We start from the raw sequence: 21,261 nt of genomic DNA on the forward strand, positions 1-21,261 counted from the left end.
CCAAACTGAACGAATTAAGGCCGCGAGAATGTGCGGTATTCACGCCGTCATCTCCCCCTCTTCTTGTTCACTCCCCGAAATCTCCCCGGAGTTGCACCAGAATCTTGTCAACCGCGGACCGGACTATTTCGGGCAGGTTACGCGGGAATCGTCGGATGGGAGATGGAAGTTGCGGTTTACGTCTACTGTTTTGGCTTTGAGGGGCGACCGTGTCACGAAGCAGCCACTGCATGATGACAGTGGGAGCGGGGGTGGGAATGTGTTGTGCTGGAATGGGGAGGGGTGGAGGTTTATGGGGGAAGTAATTGGGGAACATGAGAATGATGGAGAGGTTATTTACCGAGGGTTGAAAGAGGCGAGGTCGGTGGAGGAGGTGATGGGGGTTTGGAGGGGGGTTGAGGGGCCTTTTGCGTTTGTTTTCTATTGTGAGGCGCTGCAAAGGGTGTTTTGGGGACGGGATCGGTTGGGGAGACGGTCGTTGATGGTGAGGAGGTTGGAGGGGGGAGGGGTGGTGTTGGGGAGTATTGGGGATGGGGAGGGGAAGTGGGAGGAGGTGGAGGCTGACGGGGTTTATTCTCTTGAGTTGGGAGATGTGGTAGCGAGGAGGCATGATTGGGTTGAGGAGGGGGAGAGCTTCGTAAGTGCAAAATTCTGTCCTGGTGGGAGCTTGGGGGTTGTGAGAGGGGGAGACGGGGTTGTCGAGCTTACTTTGGCAGGTTTCTAGCATCGGGGTATTTAACAAGGCGCTGCCATCTCCTGAGGGAGAGACGCCGCTGACGAGCGCGTCACCTTCTGTTCGGGCGCTCAAGGACCAGCTGGTTGAATCGCTCAAGTTGAGGGTGCTAAATATTCCCAACCCGCCATCCAGTGGAACAGGCAAGACCCGCGTTGCGGTACTGTTTTCCGGTGGCCTGGATTGTACCGTCCTGGCGAGACTATGCCACGATATCCTGGAGCCTCACCAAGAAATTGATCTCCTCAATGTTGGCTTTGAGAATCCGAGAGTGGGGGCCCGGCTGAAAAAGGAGGCCAACGGCAAAGAGGTGGACTTGTACGAGGCTTGCCCGGACAGGATCACGGGAAGGAAGTCCTTCGCCGAGTTGAAGAATGTCTGTCCCGGGCGAGTCTTTCGGTTTGTCGCTGTGCGTGGTCTTCTGCAACTGGATTTTACGCCCTTGATTGCTGACTATCACAGGTAAATGTCCCCTACTCAAAATTGCAGGCCCACCGGCAGCAAATCATTTCCCTCATCCATCCTCACAATACTGTGATGGACCTTTCCATCGCATGCGCGCTTTACTTTGCCGCCCGAGGCCAAGGGTCAGTCAGATCAGAGAGTCCAGATCCGGACTCTGAGCCCTCACCTGTTTCGTACACATCGCCCGCGCGCGTCCTGCTTTCTGGCCTCGGCGCTGATGAGCTATTTGGTGGTTACTCGCGCCATGCTGCTGCTTTCCAGCAGGACGGATACACAGGGCTTGTGAAAGAACTCCTGCGGGACGTAAGCCGCCTGGCCGAGAGAAATCTAGGGAGGGATGATAGAGTCATGGCCCATTGGGGCAAGGAGGTAAGATTTCCGTTTCTGGACGAACGTCTGGTCAAGTGGGCCATCGCAACGCCTGCGTGGGAGAAGTGTGATTTTGAAAGGGAGGAAGAGAAGAGCGGTGTTGAAGCTGCAAAGAGAGTCCTGCGTCTTCTGGCGATGGAGTTGGGCATGGAGGGTGTTGCGAAGGAGAAGAAGCGAGCTGTAAGTTGGCTCGGTCTAGTGCATGATGCTTTGCTAATTTGACGGCAGATTCAGTTCGGCTCCAGGACAGCCAAGATGGAGAGCGGCCGTGACAAAGGGACAACACTCTTGTCGTAGGTTTACTGATGACCAGTGCCATGCAATCGGTGGTAGACATGGACTGTCGGTGATGATACATTACAGATACTTCTGAGTCCGGTCTCGACAGGCGCAAATCTTTTGGGGTTGAGTCTTGTGGTTTCCTCGGAAGCCCTTGCTCTCCTGATTGCGAGTCTGCATCGCTGCATCGTGCACAGTGAAGTCAAAAGGCAAATCTGAGCCAGTCCATGTCTAGTGTTCTTGCTAGGTAACGCCGAAGTTGCGGTTGTTAGAGAAGCGTTTGCATTAACTTGGCAATCAGCTAGCGCGAAATGGGATGGAGTTTTCACTTCTTTTTGTTCAATAAACTGGGAAACAGGAGCCGATGGAGAATGAGATGATGACAAAATGAAGATGGTTGTCCCGAATGTCCAAGCACGCCGCATGTGTTGGCCGTGCCATTGCCGGGTGTATCAGATCGCCGCAAGGGGTCCGGATCGAGGTGCCGACTTCGTATCACTGTCGCCAGCATCAAAACAGGTTGTCCTCAGCTCCGTGACTCCACGATGAGATAGCCGTGTTTGCAGCTCTGCAGAGAAGAATGTGCAAATTCTCAACTGTTCGGATGACCGTTACAGGTCATGGATGGCCCCTGGTTTTCCCCAGGTTAGTGAGGTTGTTCTTCCCCGGCATTTTGAGCGTGTGATCGAGTCTAGACTCGCTTCTACGGTCCGCCCGTTTTTCCCCTGCAGCAGCCCGCTGACAGGGTTTGGGATAGCCCCGGCTCGCACCGGCCTTGCTGCCTTATTTATCCGTTTAAGCCTCGGCAGGGACCCTGAACCATTCAACGATGGCCTCCATCACATCGACAGGGTTGCATTGAGCCCCGTATTTGGTTGGGGGTGAAGAAGCTGAAGATGTTCCGCTCTTTTTCTCTGCTTTCTGTCCAATTCAATGCGCGCGCCAAGTTGGGAGAGTTTCGTGTGTGTTGTTTTTTGTTTTGCCAGTCTCCTCGTTCCTGTTCACCCAATCCACCTTTGCGATTTGGGAATCCGCATTTTTAGCGCAACGAAACGGGCACGAAAAGCTGCATCTATTTGCTCGCATGGGTGTTAGGGCACCCCGCTACCTGCTGCTCGTCACCGTTGGGGCTTTTTTCTTTCTGCTGGGTTCGTCACGAGACGTCCCCGGCTGTCACTTCATATCAACGACCAACCCCCCCCTCCCCTGAGTGGCAGAGACTTCCACGCCGCATCTCAACTACCAACGTTTTGTGCTATTGTCAGAGGAGTGCAGGTTATTTTGATACCTGACCTGGGGAAGACCCAACGTTCGGTGGGACCGAACGGTTGTGTTGGTAACGCCAACTGGTTTCCGGATCAGACGATTGGAATTCACGCGCATGGAATTACGGTACGAGGTTTATGTTTGGGTTTTGTTGGGGCGACGACGATCTAGTATGAGGGAATTGGGAACGGTATATTGAAGCATATATATACGAAAGGGCAACAGACACCATGGGCGAGATCAAGGAATCGAGCTTTCAGGGGCCGATCAGGCCACCACTGGCGATGCCCTCTGCGCCGGGGATGCCATCGACACCTACTGGCACCAATCCGTCACCCGTCCGGCCGAAGCTCTACCGTCGCCAGTCTCGCTTCACGGAAGAGCCCATGACGGAGAGGACGCCTGCCTGCTCAGCGTCGATCCACTCCTTTGATCCCTCCGCCCTTGACGACCCAAACGTCAATACTCTCACACACACAAACACCGTTCAGCAATTCCGCACCGCGAACAGGACCGTCAGTCGAGACCTAAGCCACAGGAGCAGCAACCTCAGACGGGACCTGAACAGCTTCTCCTTTGGAGGAGCACCAGCAACCCCCGTCCTACAAGAAGAGTCCCCAACAGCAATATCAAGAACGGGGACCCTCGACCCCCCACCGCAACCCCTATCCTCCCCAACTACAGCAGAGATCCCACCACCATCTGGCCCTCTCCCACTACATCAATCAGCAGGCCTATCCCCTGAAGAGAAAAGACGGGTTTGGCTCCGGTTAGCAAACTCGGTATTGCACTCCGCGCCGACGTTGGTGCTGCTGTATATAATGTCCACCTCCATCTCGGCGTTCAGATCGACCGCCAAATTCTCGTATGTTTTTTCTGCCTTCTTCATCCCCTTTGACTTACTAACGCAATCAGCTCCCCGGGCATAACCCTCCTCTCAATCCTCTACCTCGACGCAATCCTCAACATCATCACCTGCTTCCGCATCCGCTCCCCCTGGCCAAGATGGCGGTTATCCCTCCGCTTTCTTTTCGGGCTAGGGTACATGGTCCTCTTTTTCGTGTACATCGGTCTCGGAAATGAGGTTTTCCCCAAGGGGTATACCTACTGGAACGTGCCAGACAAAATGGCTACACCGCTGGTGTATATCTTTCTCTGGTGGTTAGCCGCGTGGGATCTGGCACACCTGCCGGTGTGCAGACCGGAGCTGTTTAGGTGTGCTAGGAAACGGGAGGGACAGCAGGAAGGGAGGAGACCGAGTGTTGCCTTGTCGGAATTGCACCCTACCAGCTTTCGGGCTAGGGTCCCGAGTAGTGTTGGGGGGGAGAGCGTGGTGAGTTATACCTGGAGGAGGTGGGTGCAACGGACCAGGACGCATAGCACGGGGGGTGTTCACTTTCATGAGATGGGACATAATGATGTGGAGATGGGACCTACCAGGACGAGGACGAGGGAGGGGGATGTCATTGATGAGGGTGAGAGTATTAGTGGGAGGAGGTCGGAGTCGATGAGGACGGGGACCGCGCATAGTGGGGAGGTTACACTAAAGGGGGATGAGTTTGAGAGGAGGAGTGGGGAAAAGGAGAAGGAGGCTGAAGCTGGTGGCGCTGGGAAGAGAGGAGAGGAAGGCGGGCGGCTGGAGGAAAGCCCGAAGACGGTGAGGGCTGCTGATGTTGGGCAATGAGGTTGTCTCTTGTGGGAGGTGCTGGTTGTGGTTGGGTTTTGCTAGGTCTCGGGGCTGGAACGGTGACAAGGTCTCGACTATCATGACCTGCGGCTTCATCAGACCTGTTGGTGATCTACCATCAAATCAGCCTTCATCAGCCTCCTCAAGAGCGACACAAGGGGTATTTCTTTCGGAGTTGGAACATTTGGCATAGCGTTGTTGTTGTTTGTTTGTTGGCTTGGGCAAGCGGCGTGGGTTTGAACGGAAGAGATGAAAGACGATCACGAGGTCAAGAAAGACATGCATTTCATACACGATCATTATCATCATCACGATACCCCCCTTTTTTTTAATCTCGAACACTTCCTCATTTCCACAAAAAGTATATAAAGTGCATAGTATGTAATCATCATAATAGCCCACTACACCTCTACTTGTAATCATCTAATCCTAGTATAATTTCCACTCCTCTACATAGGTCGTATGAGTAGCTCTGGAAACGTTAGCAGTGTGGTACACGAGTATGTTTGCACCTGCAAAATGACAGTTTTATAAGTCAATCACGCAGCTTTGGGGCCGGAGATCCTTGTGGTCAGCAGCCATTGGTGTAACATTTGTTCAAATCTTCAGCCCAGGTCAGAGTTGAGGCTAGCCCACGCCGTCGGCGAGTGTAGATCTTGGTAGAAAATTGGTCTCTTTGTGGATATCTCATCTCATTGGCAAACTGCCGTCTGGGCTGTGAAGTGTGGTTACGCAATTCATCGGTGATAGCAAACGTGAGTTGTTCGGTGGAACCTCGTGTTCAGGGCAGCTCCCAAGCACTTTGGGCTGCGTCTCTTCTTGGCGGTGCACCGCCGCAGAAAGAAGCCCAGGGACGGCGAAAACTTGCCCGGAGTTCGGGCATGACAAGATGATGGCACTACAGAGCTGATGAGGTCAGAGGAACCGTTCACAAAAACCACTGGGGACTATCGGTCAAAATGCATTCCAGAGCCAGACATTACCCTGCAGGTTGGTGAGGATGACCACCACTCCTGTTCCTAATGCGGCAGTCAAAGGTGTGTGTAAGCGTGCCAGCAGCGGTCCAATCCAATACGCCTTGGATGTCTTGATTACATGTGCGAGTTCATCCGCGAGGAAGCTTCGCCATAAAGTTGCAGGATTTGATCTGCTCTCAATGAATTGCCCGAGGACTTTCTCTGGGCGCCGGGTTTGCAGATTAGTTGTTGTTCTGCCTTTTGGTACGTGGTGCTGCGCCTCACAAACCTGTCTGAATAGGAGGCCGTGGTGTAGGACGGGAGGGATCGCCAATAAGCGGACGGGGCCATGCATCGGGACTTCCCAATAGCGAACCGGGGGTTGTCAGTGCTACCTCTCAGCCTGGCGAGTTTGAGACCCAGCATCTGGATGGTACGTGAAATCTGCCGTGCCTCTAACTATAGACAGACCATGCATGTCCTACCCCCTTGCTCGTGAATTGTCCCGATTGACGTCTTTCCTTCCATAGCTGAAGTGCTGTCTGGGTGTATATTATCGTCCGACCTACCCCACCTCCTGTGAGGTTGTCTGGTTTACTCGCTATAGTGATACCACCTTGGTCCTGGCAGTTTGTGGTCGCTTGAACAAAATGGCCCCTTTTGCTCTTGTTACTACTTCTATACTTGATACCCGTGGTGATAAGACCCCAGATACCACGGATAACGCTGTGATATGGATAGTGGTCTCCATCGTTGCCGGCACTATTGGTGTCGTGACAGCCCTTACTACACTCGTCGTCTGCTACACCAAGCGTCATCAATACAAAAAGGCAAAGGCAAGAGACCCGTATCTGAGCCGCGAAGAGTTCAGCAGGAAGAGAAAGCTGAGCGCAAATGACTTGTTCAAAGAGGAGGAGACTTGGAGGGGGCATATGATCCGCAAGTCTCTCGCCAGCCGGTCAACAAATACCATCGACCAGCAGCCACAGCAGCATCAACCAGAACCGCAACGGCAGCAACAACATCAAGAACTGGAACATGTGCCAGGATCAGACCAGCAGCAGCAACCGCTATCTCCCGCAGCGCTCTCAACAGCAGCGACCATCAATCAGATCGACCAGCAGATTTCTGAGATGGAGCGAAAAGAATCCACGAGGCTGAAGGAAGACTGGAAGAGGTGGGAAGCCCAGGTTCGACATGAACGGTCTGCTTCAGGGGAACAGCATCCAGCCATAGCGGCATCCAACAGTGTACCTATCATCGCTGTCCCTACGCCGCCAAAGCATCGATCCCACAACCGAGTATCGTTCCCAGAGTTGCGCCCAGAGCCGCTGAGGCCCCCGCCAAGAAATCCTGCCCGGTGTCAGCCGAGTAATGGTGGATGAGGGTATAAGCGTAGGAAAGAAGAAAATGGGAAAGAAAACGAAGATGCCGAGATTCATCAAGTATAGCTACAGTCTCCTCTCGAGGCTTCGAGCGCCGTGGCCATTGCAGCCTCACAGAGGTTGCGTGGTAGTCTGCGAGGAATTCTATCAGAAGACAGCTGGCTGATGCACAAGCCTCATTTGTGAAGCATGTATGCATATGATAGACACTGAGAGACCAGCTTGGTGGCTTGAAGTATAGTGCACCGCGTACTGGCAGAAGAAAGTGCTGGAAGGATCGCGAAGGAGGGAGAACGGAGACGCCAATCTGGTGAATGAGAGCCAATCCAAGAGCAGAAGTTGATAGGACAAATGATGAGAGGGGATTGTATAGATAGTGAAACAAACCAGATTTCATTCATCAAGCTGCATCTGCCAACCTCTAGAGTGAACTGTTGATGGTGAGAGCAACACGTGTGGCCATCCCAAAGAGTGGAAGACAGCCTCATCAGCTTATCTGGAGCCCGACGATCCGGCAGCCAATGGAAGCGCTCGACCAGCCCCGCCCATAAGGCTGCAAGGTCCGGTTCCGCCTGGTTCTTCAGTCATTGGCTGACTCAGCGATTTCACTTTCATTCACTTGGCGCCATCGCCCCACAGGGACCTGCCTGCCTGTCCGAGGATTTAGCAGCGGCCAACGTCAGTTTCACCAGTCGCCGACTTTCCTGTCAACCACAACTTTCTTTGACGTTATTCTGGTCAACAGTGTCGTCCACGATCACTCGTTGCACCCTCAAACACCCAAGCATCGCCTTCAAAGTTGAGATATCCCCTCCCTAGCCAAGACCAGCACCGATATCATCGACTGCGCAATCAATCTCGAGTCCGGCCCTCGTTGACCGCACAGTCGGGGCGGCACTCTTCGGGCTTCTCCGTAGAACCGCAAACCGCTGCTTGCAAACAGCAACCCGGGCTGTTTCCTCATCGCCGCTACTTTCAATCAAAGCTACCAGTTGCGCGGCTTCTGGCGGTCATTCAACAAACCGCCTCCAACCTTAACAGCCTGACGGATCCTTTTCCCCCCGAAGTCATCTATTCTACCTACGACTGCATCAATCAACATGTCGGCCCTTTATCCTCCCCATCCCTCCTCGGCTTCCGGCGAGTACAAGGAGGACTTGAACGCCATCCTCATGTGCGCCGAGTGCAAAGAGTTTCCGCCTAACTTGATCGAGGAATTCTCATCGGGCGACATGGTTTGCGAGTCTTGTGGATTGGTCCTGGGTGAGCGTATTATTGATACGCGCTCCGAGTGGCGGACATTCTCGAATGATGACCAGGGTAACGATGACCCTTCTCGTGTTGGTGACGGTCCCAATTTGATGATCGACGGCGATCAACTGCAAACGACAATCGCTTTCGACGGCAAAGGTGCGAAGAACCTGTCCCATCTTCAAAATAAGATGACGAACGACAAGGGCTCCAAGCAACTGCTCAATGCGTATCGGGATATTCAAAGCTTTACCGACAGCATCAACACGGGTACCCAAGTTGCAAATGCTGCGAAGCACATTTACAAGTTGGTCGACGATGCCAAGGCCCTCAAGGGTAAATCACAAGAAGCGATTATCGCCGGATGCATCTTCATCGCCTGTCGACAAGCAAATGCTGACCGTACTTTCCGTGAGATTTATCGCCTCACCAAGGTCTCCAAGAAGGAGATTGGCCGCGTCTTCAAGCAGCTTGAGACCTTCCTGCAGAAGGCCGGCGGTGCCGATGACATTACCAAGGCTGGGCCATTCAACCAGACCTACCAGGCCAAGGCCTCTACTACTGCTGTCGGGCTGTGCGCTCGGTATTGCAGCAACATGGGTTTCCGCAACCCGGTCAGGGTGGAGGATGTCGCGAGACGTCTTGCCAAGAAGTCGCAACAGGTGGCTGACCTCGCTGGTCGTTCTCCCTTGTCGGTTGCGGCTGCGTGCATCTACATGGCCTCGCATTTGGTTGGAGAACCCAAGGCCTCCAAGGAAATCGCTGGTGTGGCTGGCGTCAGTGATGGTACGGTGAAGACGGCTTATCGCTACCTTTACCAGGCCAAGGATGCTCTCCTTACCAAGGAGGAATTTCCAGACGACATGCCCGATGCTTCCAAGCTCCCGGCCAACTAGGAGAAAGTCGGCTCAAAGGAGCCTCTGGCGATTTAACCAGCGTCATTACCACCGCCATTTTGTTCGCAGAGATCCGAATTGGTCTCAAGAAGTCGATATTTTAGGATCAACCAGTTGCGGATCGATACATGGCACACTACATCTTATTCTTCCTCCGAACCGATACCGTGGTAAAAGCGGTGCCACCTATCCGGGGAAGCCTGGATCAGACTTCAATCTTCAGGAGCGGTGCTCAGTTCACAAAGGCCGAGAGGCCTGGACTCTTCTGGCGCATTTGCACGCCCACAGCACTTTTCACCATCAATCGGCGTTCTCTCCATTTGCCCTCTCCTCGCTTTTTTATTAATGTGCATCAACAGTGGGACATGGCGTTCAGGATGGAGGCTGGTTAGTATGCCCGAGTTTAGCGGCATCAAGATTACGGGAGATAGCTTGGTCAAACAGAACGCAGTTGGGATTCTTCTCTTTAATCACTGTCTGGAAATGTGCGCTATGCTGTTTTGTTTTGCTGTTGTGGAAGTAAATTTATCATGTCTTTTCACTTTTCACTGCATTTATAGAGTAATAATCTCACGATACCACACAGATTTATTTCTATTGATTGTTTATCTATCAATCCAACCCTCCCAACATGCTATTTGCTGTTGAGATCTCTCTTGACAGTGTAAAGTTGCACAGTGTGGACGGTGCCAAGAAGTGACAGCTGCCAAGCCCCTTGGGCCCCACATGGTCCCAGCGACAAATGGCAAGGTCCAAAATCCAAGCTGGCCGTGTCAATCGCGTCTTCCACAAGCAGCCGCCTCCCTCGTTATCATATCTGAGTGTCGCAACTTTTCCCCAGGACTGCACCGTTTAAAGAGCAAGTCAGCACCGAGGAGCAAACAATCATCCAAATCGACCCAATAGACGTCGACATGCCCTCTCGGCGATCCGGTCGTGCTGCGGCCAAACGCGCTCAGCAAGCGCTTGGTAAGTAATTCACTTCAACAAGTCGCACTCGAAAGCTCCTTCTCTCTTCTAGTCACAGTCTTGGTCCCAATCCCAGTCCCAGTCCAAACTAGGGGCATCCGATCCCCACCACCACATTGTGGCATACCTTTATCCTGCACTCTGGACACTGCCTTTGACCATCAGGTTGCTAACCAGCAATCTACCATGCCTACAGAAAGCACCCCCAAGAATTTCGAGGGACTCGACGACGAAGACGAGCCCATGCCCGATGTCGATGCCGATGTCGAGGCCGATGAGGATGTTGAACCCCCGCAAGATGCAGAAGAGGAGGGTGACAAGGACGAAGACTCTGTTGCCGAAGAGGAAGAGGAGGTAGCCCAAGAGGAAGAGGAAGAGAAGTCGCCCTCACCCCCACCCGAGCCCGTCATCCGCCGTCGTCGCCTCGGCAGGCCCCCGAAGAATCGCCCGCCTGACTGGGACCAGCTTCCCATTGAGCGCCCCAATGCCGACTCGGATACTCCCCGTCGCCGTGGCAGAGGGGGTTGGCGAGGCCGTGGTGGTCGCAAAGGCCAATACTCGGCACCCACAACACAGTCGATCGATAAAGACGGTACTGTCTTGGATATCGTCAACGACGAGGTCGACCTTCCCGAAGATCCTGAGGGTGAGAAGAAGGTGGACAAACTGGGCAACCTTCAGGATGGTCGTGAATACCGCTGCCGCACCTTCACCGTTGCCGGCCGCGGCGATCGTCTCTACATGCTCTCCACCGAGCCTGCCAGATGTGTCGGTTTCCGCGATTCTTACTTGTTCTTCACCAAGCACAAGAAGCTCTTCAAAATTATCGTTAATGACGAGGAGAAGCGCGACATGATCGAACGCGATATCATCCCACATTCCTACAAAGGTCGCAGCATAGGAATCGTGACAGCGAGGTCCGTGTTCCGCGAATTCGGCGCTTTGATCATTGTCGGCGGACGGAGAATCATCGACGACTACAACGTCGCGGCAGTTCGTGAGGATGGGGCTGTTGAGGGCGAGTTGGCGGATCCTAACGACATTTACGACCCTTCGCAGCCTTACAACAAGAACCAATACGTTGCCTGGCATGGCGCCAGCGCGGTGTACCACTCCAATGCACCTACTGTTCCGCAGCAAAACGCCAAGGTCGACACGAAGAAACGTAGAGTGGCCGTCAACGACATGAATTGGCAACTTGAGCACGCCCGTGAGGCGAGGTATGTATACTCGCTTACCCGACACCTGTCTCCCGCCCGCCACTGACACCTGAACAGCCAATACAACAGCATCCTGACCGATATGCGCCGCCAGAATGTCAAGGGGGTTTACAACGTCATGACCAACTTGATGCACTATCCCCGCATCTCCCAGCCAACCCACGCCAGAATCGAACAGGTTTTCGACAGCGGCAAAGGCGAGGACGCCGAAGAGAGCAGCACATTTCCTCCGCTTGAGCCGTCCATCTCTCGGAACTTTCTGGTCATGGATACCTACATGGAGACGCCCCCGGCCGGCATCTCGCCAGCCGCCTACGAAGTGCCATTCCGCACGTCCCGTGCTGACTACGAAGCTTCAGCAGCTGCCGACCCTCTAGCACCATTTCGAGGACTTTCGGTTATATCTGACGACATCATTGCCGAGTTGCCCCCGGACTGCCGGGCTGCTTTCGACAAGGCCAGACAAGAAGAGGTCGACTGGTTTAACAAGTGGGGCGATGAAGCCAAGAATACTTCAAGACGTGAGCCAATTGTGGACAAGGCCATTGTGCCATATCCTGTGATGATGCATTAATTCATGTGTGGAGGAAGTTTTTGTAACTAATCTTTTTTTTTTTTCCCTTTCTTTTTTAGTTCTGGGCTCTGGGTTTAATACTTTGACTTCTGCGTCTGACTTTGTTGGTCTGCACGAGGGGGAATATGGCCCCGGTATTTTTGCCAGTTTGGAGCAGCCTATTTCTGCTGAGGGCGCCCAGGGGGCTGGGACACTTTGGCCTCGTCCGCAGGCTCATTATCAGGCTGCTCCCGCCGCAGGGTTCACGGATCAGGAGTGGGCGGGTCTGGGGGACCATGGGAGAGCGCAGTTCAGCGTTTAGGAAAGACCTGTGCCCTTTGGTCCCCAGGCCGTTCCTTTCGAGAACACCAACATTGCATCCCAAGGCTTTCCTGTCGAGAACACCAATAACGCTACCGAGACGAAGCCACCGGCCAAGAGGAAGCGTCAGCGAACCAAGAAGGATGCTGTTCCTGAGCCTCCTGCAGTTCGTGGTGACTTGTTTCTCGATGCCGCCAGCGGCCTGGTTCCAGTTTCTGCTGGGTCAAAGAGGCGAAGGGGCCGTCCTGCTGTTTCGGCTCACAGCGTTTTCCCTAATGCTCAATCTACCCCCGGCCTGCCTCTGCTTTCGCCTGCTCCTGCCAAACACTATGGTGCTGGGGTCTTGAACGGTCACGACTCGGTATCAAGCATGATAGGGGCCCGGTTTGCGTCTGAAGCACAGTCTATTGCTCAGTCTGTTCCCAACTTGCTGGTACTTGCGCCCGCCCCGCCCAACATCCATGGCCATGGGGTTCTGAACGGTCACGACACGGTATCGAGCATGCCTGGGGCCCAGTTTGCCTCTGAGGTACCGCCTGCTCTGTTGAGTGGCAACGCTATGCCTAATGCTCAGTCTTCCACTGGTCTGACGGTTCTTGCGCCTGCACCGCCCAACAACCATGGCCATGGTCTTTTAAACGGCCACGACACGGTATCGAGCATGCTTGGGGCTCAGTTTGCAGCTGAGGCAGCGCCTGCTGTTCCGGCGCCGTCGTCCAATGTTGCAGCCGGGTTCCTGAACGGTCACGACACTGTGTCTAGCATGATCGCGGCTCAGATTCACTCTGGGGTGATGCCTACTCCGTTGCCGGATTTGGCTGCTACTATGCGGCCGAGCCCGAGGAAGAGGCGTTAAGTTCAGGTCCTAGGGTCTTTGTATGTACTATCACGGGATTTGCGTGGCGTTGTTGGGTTTGGTTTTCTAATTTCTGTTTTTCATTTCCGCCAGGTTTTTTTGATTTTCAGGGTGGCCTCTAGTCAGGAGACTTTGGCATTTTCTTTCTGATTTGGGACTACAAGAAGGCATTTACTTGGGGAAAGAAGAGCTATGGGCGTTGTATCGGGAGGGACTTATTGTTTGGGAAATGCGGAAAAGAAAATGGAGGGGAGGAAAATTTGTTGGCTTATGTTGGAGTCTCTCTCCCATATTCGGGCTCCCTGTGTGGTTGTGAGTGGAATGATGAGCACAACGCATGATAAAGGGAGGGCTACAGGGAGATGTGTGGACTGTGGATGGGAGGAAATGGATAGGCAGGGGGGGATTTAGATGGGGAATGGATGTTGTGCTAGTGTATGTGGGTGTTGCCCTGGGATCAATTTCTGTGCCGACTTTGTGAGGGATATGTATGGTCAAGAATTATACTGATGATAGACTTGAGAGACGCTCTCTGTCAAAAGAGTAAATGTTGATTCTAACCCCCAGCAGCTGTTTGACTTGCCATGTGGCGTGTACAGTACAAAATACTGAGATGTCTAGACGTTTTGAAGAGCAGAAATACGGAGAAGGAGCAAGAGTGTAGGGGTGAGTTTATGGAATATGACAGATCTGATATATACAGAGATGGAGGAAGCAGCAGATCATGCATTGTGTCTTGTCCCTCCGACTGTTGCCCTTCTGTCGTATTCAGTAAGGTTGCAAAACTATAAAGCATATGTGTAACTGTGCAGGATTGGGACCTGTCCAGCTCCATCAACTAGGTACCTTGATCATTTGAGGGCCTTCCACCGTTTCGAAGCTCCGAGATTCTGCGACTGGTAAGGGGGGTCCCAATCTCCAGACACTGACCACCATAAATATGCCAGAACTGTCGACTACGACACCGGCAGGGTACTCCCGCACAAGGCATTCGGGACCGAATGGTCGATAAAGGGGATTCCAAGAGTTCTTCTGGCGGCTGCCAAAATACGAATCATGCATCTCTGCCCAAGGCTTGCAGCTAGGTTGGTCTTTTGACGCGGGAGGATGGCATCCAATGGCCTAGAGGGCTCGATCGAGATCTTGCATTATCTGCCTTTTTTCCCCCATGCCCCTTCATTTAGATGTTCCCTCATCCATGGGCTTGCCTACCCTCTGCTGTCTACCTACTGGGCTCTGTAAGTCCTTTGTGCAACAGCGAAAGTGCATGTGATGGATGTAATTTGTTGCCGATTTGAAGAGAGCGTGGTTCCAATCCCTTTCTGGCGGGATATGTCTTATCTCTGAGGCTCATCAGGGTAACGTTGTGAAGCCGTTGGAGGGTGCGGCCTGGAAATGTGTGTCCCTGCCATAGGCAGAGACTGAATCCTCAGGCACGGAAAGTGAAGCAAGCGTGAGGAAGTTTCGAGATGTTGATTCTAAGGAACCCCCCATGCCATGAACAGAACAACTGGCACTGTAAAAAGTCAAGGCAAGAGAGGATAGTATCCTGACCCACATATCAAAAGATAGTTACGAGGCCTTGAAAGATAGTTAAGAGGCCTTAAAAGATTTAAAAAGCCTATCTTTATCTAAACAGGTATAATGTAAGTTGAGAGTTATTATACCTATCTATTACTGATTTGGAGTACCGGTTATCTTATCCACGACGTGCCTACCTACCCAGAAGCTACAGACAAACAAGTCTTCAAAACTGATTTGCATGTTGAAATTGAACGGATTGGATATGAAGCGCTTGTCACATGTCCGTCATACAAGCATTTGTTCTAGAGGGTGCGTGCGTGTCTTGACGACAGTCGTCTCGGCTACTGCAGGAGTTGATGCCTCAAGTTGCAGCTCTGCTGCTCGGGATGCTTTGGGTTTATGCCATGCAGGTGGTGGTGCTTGCAGCGGAAATTCGTTCGCTGTGTCAACACCTCAGTGAGAGACTAACATTATGTGAACCTTTATGCGGCATAAATCCAAGATTGGGTACAATCGCCGTTCATATGATGGGTTATGATGAGGTCCTTCTACGTTGGGGCTACATGTCGGCCTGGACATGTACCGACTCCGAACATTCGCATGGAGGAGAACTTCCAGCGTCTCTGATGGGAAAGCCGAAGTGGTCAATCCTGCAAAACGGTTTGAAAGGAAAGAAGGGTAGCAATCCCGAGCCTGATTTCCGTGTGTTGTGCCATTCCTCTCATGACCAGTCCAGCACCGTACAGCATACAGGCAGAGTACCACTGTCATATCCGCTGTGGCTGCTTGCTGCCTGTCAATATTGACGTCTCCCTCCGTCTGTCTGTCTCCCAACCTCTCCAGCTTTCCTCCGGCGGAAATACGGACACGGGGTAAAAGACAACCCTACTGCATCTGGTAGGCCGCAAGGCACTGCTGCGCAAGAAAAAGATCGCTCCCTCTCCTGTTGCACCTCCCCACTCACACCTCAACAGTTAAACCCACACATCGAACTTGACTCTTCACGATCGTTCAAACCTGCCTCACGTAACGCGGAGAGTTCGCCACCCGTAAAACCAACCCTACCTTACTCTTTCTGAACGGACGAACAGCTCCTGAACTGATTGGTATGTGCATGATGCAATGCACGCCCTACAGTCACCTCTCGTGGGAACACTCGCTCAAAAACAAAAGAAAAAAAGTTCTTACCGCATCATCACGAGACTTGTTCAAAGTTTCCTTCCTCATCAACTTTGCCCAAGCGCTGCGCTCAATAACTTTTCCAACTCCTTGGGGATACCGCCGGATGTGACCTTGAAGGCGAACGGCGGCCGTGGCGGGTAAGCCCGATTTTGTGTTGGCGCGGGGGAAAGCTGTAAGAAAGCCGGAATATCTGCATAGTGTCAGTCTAATATGATTAGACTTGCAGAGTAGCACTGGGAAACGACAGTCGCCCCCCGGGATAAGTGATGAACTTGTCATATTTTCCACCGTTGACGCCGAACCCCGCGCTTGTCTTCTAGAGAGAAAAGAAGTGGGATATTTTTGTCCAGTTGTCCAAAGACGAAGTGGGCTGGTTTGGTGGTTGGCTGTGACAGCTCTCGCTGCCTTGCAGATTTCCGGGCCGGCCGTTTCGATTCTCTCTTCTTCTTCTTCCCTTCACATGGTCTCTCTTGTTGGGAATGGTTCAGTCAGTTTTGTCTTCCATTCATCCACGATCTGCGTCATCAACCATCCATCATGAACCTCTCAAAAGACCCTGATGATCCAGATCAACACCGCCACAACTGGCCGTGTCCTCGTCATCAACAAGGAAAGACCCTGAACAAAAACTGAAGAAAAATTAAAATAAAAAAAAACCTCGATCTGAAAAAAAATTAGGGGTCCAGCATGGACGATGCCGACTCTGTCCCAACCCACAATTGGAACATCCAGAACAAATCGACACTTCTCTTTTCCAATGGAGTATTGTCATTCGATCTTCCAGCCAAGCTCAGGAAAGCCAAGCTCTTCCTGCCCTGTTGCCTCCCCTCATCTGTCATACCCTTCCCAAAGCGGGAAAAAACGATGAATAATACGACTGCGGTAATTTTTGGTTTTTGATGCTCGTCTTTCGCGGATATTTTTTCTTAGGGGACTGTTACGGAAGAAAAAACCCCACAAACAAGCCCCACCCCAGAACAACTGTTACGCTAGGAGGCTAGCTAGCTATCAGACGGTCTTGGCCTGTGTCTTTTTTTCTTTCTTTCCTTTTCGCTTTTTTGCATCGGGGGTTACAGCAAACTCCACCTCTCCTCACTTGCCCCTCTCTCCGCGCACGGGGCAGTTTTGCTGCCCAACTCCGATTCTAGCCATACACAGACGCCGGAGCCCGAGGGAATGCAGCGTTAAGCTGAAAGCTGTCGAGGGGACGAACGGAGACGACGACGGCACCAGCTCGCGGTAGATGCCGGAGGCCAGCTTTTGCAAAACAAGGAGATGGAGGTGTCCGTCAGCACGAGACAGGGTGGAGACCACTCGGACGTAACAGGGAGCCCAGATCGGCCGTCCGGCACGGTGGACGCCGGCCGGTGGTGGGCTAGGAGAATAGATCGGATCTGACTTTTGTATTGTTGGTTGCTGCCGAAAATGTGCGCTACCTACCCCTCCCGCCCCTCGTCTGTTCACCATCTAGCAGGAATGGCAGATGAATTCATGATGCTCTTGGTATGTTTCGTAATCGAGTCTACGTCTGTACATGACGAGGCATCGCGGATAGGTCGGGGGAACAAAAAAACGGTTAACGGTATTTGGTGGCCGGTAATCGACGGTTGGGAAAGCCGGCCTCGTCCAACAAAGTGACCTGACCTTGCTCACTGCTCAGACAAAACAGCATGACGATTCCTTCTAGGCAGCTGAACCAGCCTATGAACAGCTGACGACTCACGACTCGTTGGATTTTCAACGTCAGCAGAGCCCTACCGAAAAAAGTTTGATTTGGTGGCCATGCACCTCCGCCGTTGTCGGCTTCACTTTGAGGTTTGCCGGTTTCTGAATCGTTGATAGGTAGACGACTTCAATGACTGGCCCGCCGAGGCAGAGTCGATCCCCCACCCAGTGCTGTGATTGCAATTCGACCACGATTGTACATGCAGACCTGGGAAGCGCTAGATTAGGGAAACCGTTCTGCAGGAGAAGGCATCGAATGCTGCCGGAGCGAATGAAAACCTCCGAACCGGCCCCAGTGCCTTGCGTCTCGACCACACCATCACCGGCTCTGCAGCTTGTGCATTTCTACCAGCTTGGAAGCTCTCTGTTGCTGTTCTTCTTCGACGTGGTTCTGGCCTCAGTTGAATGCATCCAACCGAGGAAAGGTGACGCAATGGGGAAGGTTGGAGAATCCCCCCTCGAGGCGTTCCATGCACGGCGATGAAAAGAGGTAGACGATGGGAATGGGCTTGCCACACCGCCTACTAAAGCATGCGAGTGCTGCCAATGTGGAGTTTTAGTTTTCTATGCCAGTCTGCTTCCGGCATGCACAGCAGTGGCTATCATTAATCAGCACCTTGGGGGAGCGGAAGCCGGCGAGACTGGTCGTGAGGTCACTGCTGTGGTTCAGCTCCCACAAGGTGACCCCGAAGAAGAAGCTGGGTGGGTGACCGAGTGTGGTGGTGGTCCGGCTGAGAAAGACGTCACTGTTTGAAGGGTCATAGCCATAATTTGGCCCCTTCGTCAACCACGTGAAGGAGAGGCCGGCTTGTAAAACTTGCCCTGCCTGCCATCTATCTCCTGTGATCGGGGTTCGAGTTCTGACACATATCTGCAGGAGGTAGACATGCGGCAAAGCTTCCCGTACTCGAGCATGCGGAACAACGCTGGCAAATGCGGCCGAAATAGCAATTGTGCGGCATGGAAGCCAGTTTGCCGGACCTGCTGACAAGAGATGTTTCGCCAGAGGTTGCAGAAAAGTAAAAGCAAAGCTTCTGCTGTGGCTCCTGAGACTGCCGAGAGGATTTCGTCAGTTGCGGCTCTATCCACCGTGTTCGCCATGCAAACTCGATAAATATCCTCGAAAGAGGGGTACTCCGTTTTGCCGTTCGATGCTTTCAAGCGCTGGAGGTTCATCTCCATGGGGTAAGAGGCCATGTAATTACCGTTCTTGTGGTTGGCCCAGCCCTTCGGTTGGCTGTTGAAACTCGGAGGGGGGGGGGAGGGAAGGGGGGGCTGCTGAAGGGAGCTTCACTAGATGTCGCGCAAAAAGCGTGTCATTGAAAAACAGACAGCGGTTGATCCGACCAGTCATGCGAGGATACCCCTCGATCCGAAAATCCCCACCTCTCTTCAACAAAAATGTTTGCTGTTGTTGCAGTAAGCGCACAGTTGCATTTCGATAACACACACTGAAGGTATGGTGAAAGCTTTGGCATGTCGTATGCTATGTCAAGTCTTGTGATGACGGACTGCCATGGTTGTAGCCTTCTGGTTGACTCTTCCACCTTCGAATTTGATCGACTCACGCTTTTCTGACACGGAAAAGATCTGGTGGTTGGGTGTCATTGTTCAGCTCCCCGAGCCATGGAACAGGCGAAAAAGACAACTGGATAGGGTGGATGGAGTGGTCTCCCGGCAGCACGGTCCCATTGGCCTCGCGCCGCGACAAGCCAGGTTTTGACCGCTTCGTCCAGATCTCTAGGCCAGCACCAGTGGGGTATTCGTAGCCTCCTCGAGAAACGCAGAAACCACTGAGGGTTGTTTCCCCTGAATTGTCCTTCCTGACTCGCGTCTCCGGAATGTTATTACAAGAGAAAGACCGGGCTTCAGGGTCCAGTGCCTGTACCTGAACCCGAACGCAAAAGAGCTGCCGATATCATCGTGTTGTTGTTATTCAAGGCCAAGAAGTTGCGCGCATTTTTGACCGACCCGAGATGAAGGTTAGCAAACCCCCCATTCCAAGACGGGTTTGGTCGGTCCGTGGGCAATTTTCAAATTTGGCAGCACAGTTGGAGGGCCAGTTTTCCGGGTCCTGAAGGATGCTGGACGGGGGTACGTACCGGCCATGTTGTATCAGCCGTTGGAAACTGTCGCTTGTAGCGGTGTTTGTTTTTCATGAGAGTTTCAAGCTTTCAACTTGCTGGTACTGGCGTCGAGAACGCTTCGAGTCTTCAAAGTCTACTGATCTTCAAGCACAAGACGGTGGATTGTTGATAGATGGCACTGATGTCAAGCTGGAGTTGGCTTGGGGCTGATGCTGGCTAGCCTGTGGCTGACAGAGCCACCATCTCGGGCTGTGAACGGTGAACTGAAGAGAAGGACTCATGAATCTGGAGGTTGAAGCGCCGCTTTCAATCAGGAACAAATTTGGAGGACTGGACGGGATGTTCACATGGGAGATGGAAGGCTTGCGTTGTTCGAGCCCTTCTCCTCATCCGATATTGCACTTCCATTATTGATGTACCCGTGGCCCTGAGACAGGGACATTGGTACTTTGGGAAACCGGCCCCTCTGGTAATTGTGGAAATTACATGGGGCCACGCGGTCATGATCGATGAGGCTGGGGCTGCACCCCGAGGGAGTCGCAGTAGAAATCTCATCCCACGCTGATGTGGGACCAAGAGTTGCACTGTTGTTTGCCTAGCAGTTTTGGGTGAGGGTTTCGCGCTGCCACTGTTTCCTCTCTAATGACGGGGCTGGATCTCGAAGACCACACAATTTCAAGAGGCTCGTGTTTGCTTCATGACAAAGCTCTCTCTTACGAGTCAATCAAGCAGAGGAAATCAGAGCATTAGCACGGCTAGCTCCTGACGACCCGGCTGCCTGGATGATCGATTTATTTCTCCTTCTGTACAAAAGACCACTTCTGGGAATCTGGAATTTGGACAAATTGGTGCGAGGGCTCTTAACCAACCCTGAGTGGGGGGACAAGACAAGAGATGGCTGGTGCTCGTGTTCCACGCCCCTTCGATGGTCCGTTACCCAGCCCTTGCTCCCTGTTTTGGTGTACCCGTGGCGTGCCGAACGGGGCGGGTCCTGGTTGAGAAACGAGAAACGGTGAGTGGATGTTGACGACAAATTGGCCACCCTGGAGATGGCGGTTGTCGTGCACGATTGGCAAGCCCTGATCATTTCCGTCATACCGTGCAGCAGACCAGCAGCAGAGTCGCACCAGTTTCTGATGCACACTCCCCCCAGCCAAAAAAACGCCTCTCAGCACACCGCAGCGCCTTCCAGGTTGTGAGTGGGCGCGAGGATTCGCAGGAGCAGCATGACCACGGCGGCCATGGATGGTGATGGGAGTGACGGGAAGTGAATCAAGCGCTCATTGTCAACCTGGCCCCAAGGACCCGCGTCTGCTGACGATGGATAGTTGTTAGCAATAGCAGGTGTCTGCTATTGTCCATTGTCTATGACTTCTCGTCAAAAAAGTTGCTGATAGGGTTGTAGAGGCACAGAATCATAGAATCATCAGGAGAGTTGGGTCGTGACCAATAACGGGAATGATTTTGGAGAAGTGACTGTTTTACTCCAAGCCTGCGCCCAGGCCAACCGGCGGTGGGTCACTAACAGAAGTCTTCC

At 52.8% G+C, this 21,261-nt stretch overlaps 6 protein-coding genes across 6 annotated transcripts; all 6 read left to right on the top strand.

Moving 5' to 3' along the window:
• Positions 1-28: 28 nt before the first annotated feature.
• Positions 29-2,294, top strand: QC763_608960 (uncharacterized protein; the record flags this gene model as incomplete). Its single annotated transcript, XM_062914716.1, has 4 exons — positions 29-637; positions 717-1,142; positions 1,196-1,747; positions 1,796-2,294. 4 exons carry the CDS (start codon positions 29-31, stop codon positions 1,862-1,864), a joined length of 1,656 nt encoding a protein of 551 aa, XP_062763468.1. The 3' UTR covers positions 1,865-2,294.
• A 537-nt stretch (positions 2,295-2,831) lies between these two features.
• On the top strand, positions 2,832-5,249 carry QC763_608965 (uncharacterized protein). The gene is made up of 2 exons (XM_062914717.1): positions 2,832-3,977; positions 4,028-5,249. The coding sequence occupies exons 1-2, from the start codon at positions 3,343-3,345 to the stop codon at positions 4,794-4,796; spliced, it is 1,404 nt and encodes a 467-aa protein (XP_062763469.1). The 5' UTR covers positions 2,832-3,342; the 3' UTR covers positions 4,797-5,249.
• A 1,156-nt stretch (positions 5,250-6,405) lies between these two features.
• Positions 6,406-7,140, top strand: QC763_608970 (uncharacterized protein; the record flags this gene model as incomplete). Its single annotated transcript, XM_062914718.1, has 1 exon — positions 6,406-7,140. One exon carries the CDS (start codon positions 6,406-6,408, stop codon positions 7,138-7,140), a length of 735 nt encoding a protein of 244 aa, XP_062763470.1.
• Positions 7,141-8,240: 1,100 nt separating this feature from the next.
• On the top strand, positions 8,241-9,287 carry SUA7 (transcription initiation factor IIB; the record flags this gene model as incomplete). Its single annotated transcript, XM_062914719.1, has 1 exon — positions 8,241-9,287. The coding sequence occupies one exon, from the start codon at positions 8,241-8,243 to the stop codon at positions 9,285-9,287; it is 1,047 nt and encodes a 348-aa protein (XP_062763471.1).
• Positions 9,288-10,076: 789 nt separating this feature from the next.
• NPL6 (chromatin structure-remodeling complex subunit RSC7) lies at positions 10,077-12,050 on the top strand (the record flags this gene model as incomplete). The annotated part of the gene is made up of 3 exons (XM_062914721.1): positions 10,077-10,256; positions 10,453-11,476; positions 11,534-12,050. The coding sequence occupies exons 1-3, from the start codon at positions 10,202-10,204 to the stop codon at positions 12,048-12,050; spliced, it is 1,596 nt and encodes a 531-aa protein (XP_062763472.1). The 5' UTR covers positions 10,077-10,201.
• Positions 12,051-12,175: 125 nt separating this feature from the next.
• QC763_608991 (uncharacterized protein) lies at positions 12,176-13,206 on the top strand (the record flags this gene model as incomplete). Its single annotated transcript, XM_062914720.1, has 2 exons — positions 12,176-12,313; positions 12,379-13,206. 2 exons carry the CDS (start codon positions 12,176-12,178, stop codon positions 13,204-13,206), a joined length of 966 nt encoding a protein of 321 aa, XP_062763473.1.
• Between the last annotated feature and the right edge of the window lie 8,055 nt (positions 13,207-21,261).

This window comes from Podospora pseudopauciseta, chromosome 6 (assembly GCF_035222475.1).
Source record: "Podospora pseudopauciseta strain CBS 411.78 chromosome 6, whole genome shotgun sequence".
Taxonomy (NCBI): Eukaryota; Fungi; Ascomycota; class Sordariomycetes; order Sordariales; family Podosporaceae; genus Podospora; species Podospora pseudopauciseta.